General features: G+C 46.1%; 1 protein-coding gene and 1 pseudogene across 2 annotated transcripts in view; both read left to right on the top strand.

Annotated features, from left to right (window-relative positions):
* The window catches only part of LOC308292816 (ankyrin repeat and IBR domain-containing protein 1-like), a 109,972-nt pseudogene that overhangs the window by 27,932 nt on the left and 69,352 nt on the right, over nucleotides 1-12,688 (top strand). The window lies entirely within an intron of this gene.
* On the top strand, nucleotides 1,220-3,991 carry LOC308292288 (alpha-aminoadipic semialdehyde synthase, mitochondrial-like; the record flags this gene model as incomplete). Its single annotated transcript, XM_080734601.1, has 1 exon — nucleotides 1,220-3,991. The coding sequence occupies one exon, from the start codon at nucleotides 1,220-1,222 to the stop codon at nucleotides 3,989-3,991; it is 2,772 nt and encodes a 923-aa protein (XP_080590727.1).

Consider the following 12,688-nt stretch of genomic DNA (forward strand, 5'->3'; position numbering starts at 1 on the left):
ATTGAAATGCATTGGCGGAACGCGGATTCCACTCTCATAGGTATTTTGATGTGAGGGCACCCTAACAGAGTATTTCTATATTGAAGTATTGATACTTTTACCTAGGTAAAACGTGAGTTATTTTTCAACCACTGTATGTGATTAGGATATACCAAACTCTCACATGGAGTTGGATATACGATAATTATACATGAGAACAAAAAGCATCACTATATGAAGATAACTACTGGGGTTTGATGCTGACACATGGTGCTTGTTGGAGAGGATCTGACGTCACCACAGCTGATGTCACCGACAGAACTGTCCATACAAGGAGATACTGTCTGTATGCACAATCCATACAGGGCCTGGTGAGGTCAGAGGTACAACACCACACCCCTTCACTCCATATAGGGCCTGGTGAGGTCAGAGGTACGACACCACACCCCTTGGGTGGGATTTATAGAGGGATGGGAATGAGCAGAGTTGCTATGTTTCCATGTGTTCCCTCTCACAGTTACAGGCTTCAGGAGTATCTCTGTCCACTCATTTTGTATGTTATGCAAACAGGGGGATGACCCCTAGCCTAGCCATTAGACGTATTTTAGACATCCTTAAATAGCGTGAAAAATGCTCGGTGGATAAACCATTGAAAAATTACTTTATTTACTTTACTAACCTTGGATCAAGACTATCATGTATTTATTGAGTCCGACTTTGGCTAGGCTTTATAAATTGGCTTTATGAATTATTAATCATAATCCTTGCACAGTATGAGGGATTGAATGTAGGCGTCTCAGAAGTAATGTTGGAGAACCCAGGCGTATCAGTGATGTCAGTCATCTCCAAATTTGGGCACTGTTTCAGCATGCAGCTGTTACCATGGCGGCGGTATCGGGAGTGTGTCGTTTTTGCGACGTAGCATTTGTTCGACGTCCCATTAGTTTGATGTTGGTGAATGCTAACCTGGTGAAATTGATAACCTGCCGGCGCTGGTGAATGCTAACCTGGTGGATGTTAACCACTATATGCCAAACCCTAACCCCAGTAAAACTATGCCTAAAACTAATGACACGTAGAATATCAAGCCTTTCCCGGCAGTATCAGTGATGTCAGTTATCTCCGAATTTGGGCACTGTTTCACCCGTTTATGCCCATATATGGTGTTCTGTGTCCAGGTTTCACCGTAATAGTTAGATAATTCATAAAGCACAAGTCAGACTTAATACTTATTGATGCCATGTTCAGAGTTCTGAGTCACCAGAGCAGGAGAACAACGAGGGCCTGCCTCAGCAGCCATAAGAGCGTCCTCGCCATCCGCCGCGAGGACATCAACCCGTGGGAGAGGAGGGCGCCGCTGGCGCCACGCCACGTCCAGGAGCTGACCCAGGCCGGGCACAAAGTCCTGGTGCAGCCGTCCAACCGGAGGGCCATTCACCAGAAGTATTACGAGAAGGCAGGGGCCGCCATTCAAGAGGACATTTCCGAGGCGTCGCTGATCATCGGCGTGAAAAGACCCCCGGAGGAAAAGGTCTACCCCAGGAAAACCTACGTTTTCTTCTCCCACACCATCAAGGCGCAGGAAGCAAACATGGGACTCCTGGACGACATTCTGAGAAAGGAAGTGCGTCTGATCGACTACGAGAAGATGGTCGACGCTAACGGGTTCCGCCTGGTAGCGTTTGGACAGTGGGCCGGCGTTGCAGGAATGATCAACGTCCTGCACGGTTTAGGACTGCGCTTCCTCGCTCTCGGCCACCACACCCCTTTTATGCATATCGGCATGGCTCATAACTACAGGAACGTCTACCAGGCCATCCAAGCGGTGAGGGATTGCGGCTACGAGATCTCCACGGGACTCATGCCCAAATCCATCGGCCCCGTCACGTTCTGCTTCACCGGCACAGGCAACGTCTCCAAAGGCGCTCAGGACATCTTCAACGAGCTCCCGGTGGAATACGTCGAACCTCATGAGTTGAAAGACGTCCCTGAAACCGGAGACATGACCAAAGTGTACGCCACGGTCCTGAGTCGCCATCACCACCTCGTGAGGAAGAGCGACGGCATCTACGACCCGCTGGAGTACGAACACCACCCGGAGCGCTACACCTCCAACTTCAGGACCACGGTGGCGCCGTACACCACGTGCCTCGTCAACGGGATCTACTGGGACCCTCAGACGCCGCGACTCCTCCGCCGTCTGGACGCACAGAAGCTGATCCGGAGGTCCCCCGCCTGGGACGACGGCGGCTGCCCCGGGCTGCCGCACCGACTGCTGGCCATCTGTGACATCTCGGCAGACATAGGGGGCTCCATTGAGTTCATGACCGAGTGCACCACCATAGACAGACCTTTCTGCATGTACGACGCCGACCAGCACATCGATCACGACAGTGTGGAGGGCAACGGAATCCTCATGTGTTCCATTGACAACTTGCCTGCACAGCTTCCCGTCGAGGCCACCGAGTACTTCGGAGATCGCCTGTTGCCGTACGTATGGGAGATGCTGCCCTCCGACGCCACCAGGCCCCTGGAGGAAGAGGATTTCTCTCCCCACGTCAGAGACGCCGTCATCGCTTCCAATGGAAGGCTCACGCCCAAGTTTGAATACATCGAGAAGCTCCGGGAAAGACGGGAACAAGCTCAGATCACGAAGCGAAGCGGAATGAAGCGTGTCCTCCTCCTGGGTTCGGGATACGTGTCCGGTCCCGTCATCGAGTACCTGACCCGGGACGAGGGAACCCAGGTCACCATCGCGTCGGTGCAGCTGAACCAGGCGGAGGAGCTGGCGGCCGCCTACCCCAACACCATCCCTGTGATGCTGGACGTCACCAGCCAGGAGGGACACCTCACCTCCCTGATCAAGAACCATGACCTGGTCGTCAGCCTGGTGCCGTACGCCTTCCATCCGCACATAGCCAGGCACTGCATCGAGGCCAGGGTGGACATGGTGACCGCCAGCTACCTGAGCCCCGAAATGAAGGCGCTGGAGCGCAGCGCCGAGGAGGCGGGCATCACCGTGGTGAACGAGATGGGCCTGGACCCCGGCATCGACCACATGCTGGCCATGGAGTGCATCGACCGGGCCAAGGCCGACGGCTGCACCGTGGAGTCCTACAGCTCCTTCTGCGGCGGTCTTCCCGCCCCCGAGTGTTCTGACAACCCGCTGCGCTACAAGTTCAGCTGGAGTCCGTACGGCGCGCTCCTGAACACCGTCGGCCCCGCCGTCTTCCTCAGGGACGGCGAGGTGGTGAGCATCCCTGCAGGGGGCGCTCTCATGGACTCCTCGGTGGCCATGGACTTCCTCCCCGGCTTTAACCTGGAGGGTTACCCCAACCGGGACAGCACCAAGTACGCAGAGCCCTACGGCATCCAGTCGGCGCACACTCTGGTCCGAGGGACCCTCCGCTTTAAGGGCTACACCAGTGCCATCGGTGGGTTCATCCAACTGGGCCTGATCAACACGGACCCCAGCCCCGCGCTGGGACACACCTCAGCCCCCGTCACCTGGAAAGACCTGCTGTGTAGGCAGATGGGCCTGTCCGCGGCCACCTCCGCCCGGGCCTTTGAGGAAGCCGTGTACGAACGCGTGGAAAGGGACGATTTCAAGATGGACGCCCTGAGATGGTTTGGGATGTTGGGAGATGCCGCGGTGCCGCGCGCAGAGAGCGTCCTCGCGGCTCTGGCCAGACACCTGGAAGCCAGGCTCTCCTTCGACGCCGGCGAGAGAGACATGGTCGTAATGCGGAACGACGTGGGCCTCCGTCACCCGACCGGTGAGCTGGAGACCAAACACATCAGCCTGGTGGTCTACGGAGACCCCCACGGGTTCTCTGCCATGGCCAAGACCGTGGGGTACCCAGCGGCCATTGCTGCGCGCATGGTGCTCGACGGGGAGATCGCCACCAAGGGCCTGGTGGTTCCCATGACGAAGGACATTTATGGACCAGCTCTGAAGAGGCTGAAGGAGGAGGGCCTCCACATCGTCTCCAAGAGCACCCTGCAGGAGTAGACACCCCAAAATAACAAGGGATGCACCCATATTATATATATAATAGGCTATTTAAGCTTTGGGCGGCTACGGCATATGACAACGGTAACCGGAAATGATCAGCGCTCGATAGATCAACCTGCCGCCGTCGCAGCCGTCTCTACAACGCCAGAAGCTCCCCTTCCACGTAGTCTACAGCGTCTGCTGTATAGACGTGTCTCCACGGGAACCAAAGCGTTCAGTAAAAGCGGTGGGAACCCTTCGCCGACGGCTGTTTGCTTAACGATGTGGACCGCAATGGCGATTGCGTCATAGCAGCCGTAGTCCCGCCTCACGTCGCGGTAGTAGAAAAAGGCTCCTTAAATTACCTAATAATAATAATATCAGCCACGTATCGGTATCAGCCAAACTTTACAGGTCGAGACCCGAAAGAGAGATTAGCCGTTTGCCCGGGACCCAAACTAGTGAAGATAGCAGATCTACAAGCTCACAACACAGATCTGTTTTCACTACTTATTGATTAGTGTGGTTTCCCTGCAGGGCAACACACTTCTTGGTGTTTTTTACTCATCATCATCTGGTGTAATCTTTTCTCTAAGGGTTTTCCCATTGAAGTACTTGTCCGAGGTACTCATCAACTGATGTAAGCACGTCAGACAATCAGACATCAAAATTCCTTGATATTGTGATGTCATCCGTTTCCCCTATCTGTTTGTTTGTCAATTAGAGAGTGAGATCATATATCAATATTATAGTGTTGTTCCACAAACTGTTAGAGATATATTGTTTTTCCACTTTCCATAAGTATTATGTCTTATAATTCCTAGTATCTATGAGTTAAGTAAAAAAAAAAAAAAAAAAAAAAAAGTCTAATTCAACAAAATGAGATGGGAGTGCATTAAGAATGTAACAGATTCAAAACTTCTAGTTTGTGGTTTACAGTCTGGTAAATCAAAACAATATCTATATTCAACATTTTAAAATATGGACTTTTTCGTCTCAGGTACTCATTAATGAACACAAGGTTTCTCTATGACACCATGCACACCGGGTCCCAATTTGTGACAAATTCTGACAATATTGTCATTTTTTCCCCCGTGTGGGAAATCAGACCCTCTCTGCAAAGGCCTTTAAGTCACAACGTTATTATTTTTTGGGTCTAATTTGCCTAGTGAATAAGTTAACAGTTTGACCACTTTACAGTTGGTAGTAAGCTTTGTATCGAGTGGCCTGTGACCTGCTATGACCCAGGCTACTGTGTTCTTGTCAGTACAGATGGTAGATACAGTAGCCTATAATAGGTACGTTATGTACCATGTACATATAGAGCATCGTAGCAGAAGTGGTTTGCTGGTGCCACTTAAAATCTCCCATTCATTTTCCCCATAGACATTTACAAAAATATTTATAACAATTATGTTAAGCCTCGAACCAAGCCATCCAGGATTGCAGTGAATCATGAACATGAGACCTTTGTTTCCAACCTAGTTATTATACATGACCAATGAGATTCAACCTAGTTATTATACATGACCAATGAGCTGTGGCCATGTTGTCATGACAACACTATGAATATTAACACACAGGAACAACGACAGACTGTCAGCGATCAATTTATTAAACAATTATTACTTCTACACATGATCATACAATAACGCGTGAACAATGAGAACAGCGTCACATTAATATTCAATGAAAGCAAAATAATGGAATGAGTGAGGAAATAATGATCTGATAATGAATCAATGAATAAACAATGATTGATTCGAGTTCATTAACAACACATTCAGTAGATGTTTGAATCCAGAGTGATTGACAACATTCTGACAAAATATATTGAACATTTCATCAACAAATAAAAACCAGACTAAAATGTCAGGGAGGGACAAGAGGAGAAGAGATCCAGTAGAACTAAAAGACAAGTCATTTTATGTTTGGTTGCACTCGGGTGTTGCTCTCTCTGAAAATAGCGTCAGACATGCTGTGAGCTTGTAGATCAACATTTTTTTTGGCACAGAGCTACAGTAAGTATAAATCAGGCATTAAGATGCCATCACAGCCCTCCAAGAATTTTCATTTTCATTTTAGTCGACTAAATAAACGTTGATCTGGTCAACTAAAATGCTATGACATTTAGTCAACTAAAATGCTATGACATTTAGTCAACTAAAATGATATGACATTTAGTCAACTAAAATGCTATGACATTTAGTCAACTAAAATGATATGACATTTAGTCAACTAAAATGATATGACATTTAGTCAACTAAAATGATATGACATTTAGTCAACTAAAATGCTATGACATTTAGTCAACTAAAATGCTATGACATTTAGTCAACTAAAATAATATGACATTTAGTCAACTAAAATGATATGACATTTAGTCAACTAAAATGCTATGACATTTAGTCAACTAAAATGCTATGACATTTAGTCAACTAAAATGCTATGACATTTAGTCAACTAAAATGCTATGACATTTAGTCAACTAAAACTAGACAAAAACAAATAATAATAAGACAAACAGTATGATTAAAATATGACACAATAATTTGCTATCAAAATGAACACGGCTCACAATGTGTCACTTTGTGATGTAGATCTTAGCTATTAGATGGCTTGTAGATCTGTCATTTTCACCCAAGAGATCTGATGTTGAGGTGGGGGAAAAGCAGGGGACCAATTACAGAACCCTGGGGAACCCCAGTCAATAAAGTATATGGGGTTCAAGTGGTTCAGTATAAAGGTTTATATACAAGAAACAATATTGATACTGTGACAATTACATGATCACATATACACTTTATCTCTGTCTATTGTATACAAATATAAAAAATAAAATACAAATAAGATATGAGTTTATATCAACATAAGAGACACAAGTATGACACTGATATTTACATCATCATCATTGATGGACAGTATTTATGATACATATTTATAAATGTGTGGAGTGGAGGTTTGTGCACTTCTATCTGATCTAATCTAAGATCTAAAGCTCCCTGTGGTGATGACTCATTTTATACCATAGAGTTTGACATTAATATGGATTTGACCAGGGACCCCCATTTGAACATATTTGTATCAGGGACCCCCAAAAAAACATTTGTATATTTAAAAGAAAGTTTAACCTTTTTTGAGCTTGTAGATCACCATATATGGTAATTAAACAGACTTTCTGTTTTTGGAAAAGCCTGTTCATTCTGGACTGAAATGACCATACGTGATACACACAAAGCCATTCATTGGAAGCGGTTTTCACCGCTTCAAAAATGTTACAAATTATATAAAAGAAACACAAACATTTTCCCTAAAATAGCAGATCTACAAGTTCACAGCGCGGCACTGAGTGCCGAGTCCCCGAGCTTGTAGATCTGCTATTTTTGAAAAATCGTGAACACTACTTTTTTTTTACCAGATTCTGCTAAATCAGTGGTTCTCAAACCTTTTTCATGTCAAGGACCCCCAAAATGACATGTAATTGGTCGCTGACCCCCCCCCCCCCCCCCCCCATCTCAAAATGTGTTGTTCCAGGGACCCCCAGAAGCAAAGTTTGCTTTTAAAAATATACAATATACATTCAAAGGTTTGCACAAATGTTCATGGTTTAAAAAAAATAGCAGATCTACAAGCTCACAGCGCGTCATTTGGTCTTTTCGTGCTAGAGTGGTGATCGGTGACCTCCATGTGTCTGGGGACCCCACAATGGTCGTGGACTGTTTACCAGGGGGTCCCCAGTAAAAACAACATTTTAACCACTTTAAGATTATCGTTTTGAGGTGGGTGGGGTCTGGCTATTAAAAAATACAGTGTTTTTGAATAGCCAACATACAAATGGATAAAGTGGTTCAAATGATTGTGATGCTATGTTAACTACTTTTCCTGGGGACCCCCTGGTACGCAGTCCACGACCCTTGTGGGGTCCCTAGACGCATGGAGGTCACCGAACACCACTCTAGCACGAAACGACCAAACGACCCGCTGTGAGCTTGTAGATCTGTATTTTTTAATAGCCAGACCCCACCCACCTCAAAACGATAATCTTAAAGTGGTTAAAATGTTGTTTTTACTGGGGACCCCCTGGTAAACAGTCCACGACCATTGTGGGGTCCCCAGACACATGGAGGTCACCGATCACCACTCTAGCACGAAAAGACCAAATGACGCGCTGTGAGCTTGTAGATCTGCTATTTTCTTTAAACCATGAACATTTGTGCAAACCTTTGAATGTATATTTTTAAAAGCAAACTTTGCTTCTGGGGGTCCCTGGAACAACACATTTTGAGATGGGGGGGGTCAGCGACCAATTACATGTCATTTTGGGGGTCCTTGACATGAAAAAGGTTTGAGAACCACTGATTTAGCAGAATCTGGTAAAAAAAAAGTAGTGTTCACGATTTTTCAAAAATAGCAGATCTACAAGCTCGGGGACTCGGCACTCAGTGCCGCGCTGTGAACTTGTAGATCTGCTATTTTAGGGAAAATGTTTGTGTTTCTTTTATATAATTTGTAACATTTTTGAAGCGGTGAAAACCGCTTCCAATGAATGGCTTGTATGGTCATTTCAGTCCAGAATGAACAGGCTTTTCCAAAAACAGAAAGTCTGTTTAATTACCATATATGGTGATCTCAGTCCAGAATGAACAGGGTTTTTCAAAAACACAAAGTATGTTAACTTATGTCCATATATGGTCACTCCAGGCCAGAATGAACAGGTTTTTCCTGTCCCACAGAATGTCCGTTTAATTACCATATATGGTGATCTCAGTCCAGAATGAACAAGGTTTTTCAAAAACACAGAGAAACACTGAAACTACAGGAGCTGTAATGTGTGATGTCACTGTGCTGCTGATTACATCATCATGATGATGTCACCGTGATGTCACCACGAGTCACTCATGCCCAAATATGGAGTCCATGACGTGGTAGCCATGACAACCTGCACTCACTCAAACATGTTATTGTTGAGTAACCATGGCGACCTGATGTCACCCTCACATAGAGACTCTATCTCTGCTCACACAGACACACTGAGGAGGGGGAGGAGTGCCATAAGCTGAACCCAGCATAGAGAGGTTCAGTGAATTTGGTGTGGAAGGAGTACAGGTGTGTGAGTGAGTCAGAGGACACTGTGTAGAAGGACAGAGTCCCAGCAGGACAGTCCACAAACACTGCTACTCTGTTGGAGCCCCCCCTAGAGGCCATGACAGGGAGGACAGTCTGCTTACTATTGTGACTGACAATGTAACTGGTACCACTGTGACCATCACAGGACAGACTCCAGGACATGTTATTGTATCCAAGCCTACAGTCACCACCATCTCCTTTCCTGCTGATTCCTCTATAAGTCACTGCTATCTGAACCCATCCACTGCACTCTACCTCCCAGTAACAGCGTCCAGTCAGACCCTCTGTACACAGAACCTGAGACCATCCATCAAACCTGTCTGGATGTTCAGGATATGATTGATCCTGTCCCTCACCACGTGTCACCTTCCTGTTGTTCTCAGAGACAGAGAGGTATCTGTGTGCTGTGTTTGTGTCCAGAGTGAGACGATGGAAATCTGATGAGAAACACACAGTAAACATTAAATACATCATTCACTGACTGACACACAACAACAAACACACACACACACACACACACACACACACACACACACACACACACACACACACACACACACACACACACTTAAATAAGACATGGAACCACTTTATTAATTATTTTATGCTTTAACTATTGAAAAATAGCAGATCTACAAGCTCACAGCGCGGCACCGAGTGCCGCGCTGCGAGCTTGTAGGTCTGCTATTTCTTATTTTTATGTATTTTTTCCTTTGAATCATTTTTTTAAAAAGCGAACATTTGTGACTGGAACAAGATATTTTGAGATGGGGGTCCGCGGCCAAACGTGTGTCATTTTGGGGGTCCTTGACATGAAAAAGTTTGAGAAGCACTGATTTGGAAGACATTTATAGAATGGGGTGAAAATATTCACACCTTTTCAGGATTTTCCAAAAAGAGCAGATCTACAAACTCGCAGCACGCCCTGAGGTTGAACGTCTGCTATTTTGACCCCTGTGCCCCTAGTGTGACACCAAGTGTCCAAATTACGTGCTTGTAGATCTGCTATTTTTAAATAGCCAATACAGAGCAATATGGATAAAGTGCATAAAATGTGGCGTGAACTAGTTTACTGGGGACCCCCTGGTAAGCCCCCAAGGACCCCTGTGGGGTCCCCGGACGGGTGGAAGTTGCCGCCCACTAGTCTGGCACCAAACGCCCAAATGACAACCTATGAGCTTGTAGATCTGCTATTTTTAGAATACCCAATATAGAACAAAATGCTCAAAGTATAAAATGTGGCACAAAGTAGTTTACTGGGGACCCCCTGGTGCACAATCCGTGACCCCTGGGGGTCCGCGGACCAGGGGGGGATCCCCGCCAACTACTCTGGCACCAAATGACCAAATATTACCCTATGAGATTGTAGATCTGTATTTTTGAATAGCCAATACAGAGCAATATGGATAAAGTACATAAAATGTGGCGTGAACTAGTTTACTGGGGACCCCCTGGTAAGCCCCCAAGGACCCCTATGGGGTCCCCGGACGGGTGGAAGTTTCCGCCCACTAGTCTGGCACCCAGTGACCAAATGACGTGCTATGAACTTGTAGATCTGCTATTTTCAGAATAGCCAATAGAGAAGAAAATGCTCAAAGTATAAAATGTGGCACAAAGAAGTTTACTGGGGACCCCCTGGTAAGCCCACAAGGACCTCTGTGGGGTCCCCGGACGGGTGGAAGTTGCCGCCCACTAGTCTGGTACCCAGTGACCAAATGATGCGCTATGAACTTGTAGATCTGTATTTTTGAATAGGCAATAGATAGCAATATGGTTAAAGTGCATAAAATGTGGCGTGAACTAGTTTACAGTTTACAGTTTAGGCATTTAGCAGACGCTTTTAATCCAAACAAGATAATAAACAAGATAATATGTCAGTACCACAACAGCAATATAACAAATGCAAATGGATATCTATCTAGAAAAAAACACAATATAATCAAAGTTCTAAAAACCTAAAAAAGAAATGCTAACTAGCTTCATGTATGTTCATTGATTTTTCTGTAGTGCTAAGGGTTTAGGTGGAGTCTGAAAAGGTGAATCTTCAGTCCACTGCGAAAGCTAGCGAGTGAGTCCGTTGTTCTAAGTGCGACAGGGAGTTTATTCCACAACTTGGGGGCCAGGAGGGCAAACTGTCTCGGACGAGTGGATTTTTGCCCTGGAGTTTTTAGCGAGGGTTCTGTCAGCATCCCTGTGTTGGCTGATCTAAGTGAACGCGTGGGGGTGTCGGGGTTGATCAGGTTTTGGAGGTATGGAGGAGCCATACCTTTGGCTGCTTTGAAGGTCAGCATCAGTGTTTTGTATTCAGTGCGGGCCGTTTTGTATTCAGTTTACTGGGGACCCCCTGGTAAGCCCCCAAGGACCCCTGTGGGGTCCCTGGACGGGTGGAGGTCACCGCCCTCTAGTCTGGCACCCAGTAACCAAATGACACGCTATGAGCTTGTAGATCTGCTATTTTCAGAATAGCCAATAGAGAACAGGGGACCCCCTGGTGCACAATCTGTGACCCCTGGGGGTCCGCGGACCAGGGGGGGATCCCCGCCAACTACTCTGGCACCAAATGACCAAATGACGCCCTAGGAGTTTGTAGATCTGTATTTTTGAATAGCGAACAGAGAGCAATATGCATTAATACATAAAATGTTGCGTGAACTGGTTTACTGGGGACCCCCTGGTAAGCCCCCAAGGACCCCTGTGGGGTCCCGGGACGGGTGGAGGTCGCCGTCCACAACTCTGGCACCCAGTGACCAAATAACGTGCTGTGAGCTTGTAGATCTGTTATTTTTTTTAAAGCATGAACTTTTGTGCAAACCTTTGAATGGTGTATTTTACAAAGCCAACTTTGCTTCCGGGGGTCCCTGCAACAACACATTTTGAGACGGGGTCCGCAACCAAATCAATGTAATTTTGGGGGTCTGTGACATGAAAAGGTTCGAGGACCACTAATTTAGAAGAACGGTTTGGAATAGAATCGGGTCAAAAATATTCAAAGACCTGCACAAGTATTCATGATTTTTCAAAAATAGCAGATCTACAAGCTTGCAGCACGGCACGGCGAGCTTGTTAATCTGCTATTTTTCCACACATGCACGCACGCACTCTCTCACACACTCTCACACTCGTATTAGTAACCTTTCTTCTAGTGTTGATTTTGTTGACTAAAACTTGTCTAAAAGACTGGGCTTTTACATCAGCGTTTCAACCCTGTTTTCCCTTAATTTTAGATCAAGCCGAAGATAAGCATCTTTGTACTGCTTAAATGCTGGATGCAAAATATTATTTGTGGGTTGTTGAAGGCTAAATGAGGCTAAATGTGAAGAGAAATGTACAGACGGATTACCACACACTTGCATCCTGTTATGTAGAGACACACATGGGGGAAATTTGGTTGAAATGGAAAACAACAAATGCAGAAGCGACTTGGGGCACACTTATGGGGAAGTGAATTCAGACAAAGTCTGGCAGAGGTGTATATACAGTATACTGTCCCCTTCAGAAGGAACATTGGGCTCTCTACCCCAGCGAGAGGTTGCACGCCAAAAGACCTCTTGCACCAATCTGACAGAGAGAGAGCCCCCAGGATTAACA

The sequence above is a fragment of the Nannobrachium achirus genome (genome assembly GCF_963921795.1).
Source record: "Nannobrachium achirus genome assembly, chromosome: 10".
NCBI classification, from domain to species: Eukaryota; Metazoa; Chordata; class Actinopteri; order Myctophiformes; family Myctophidae; genus Nannobrachium; species Nannobrachium achirus.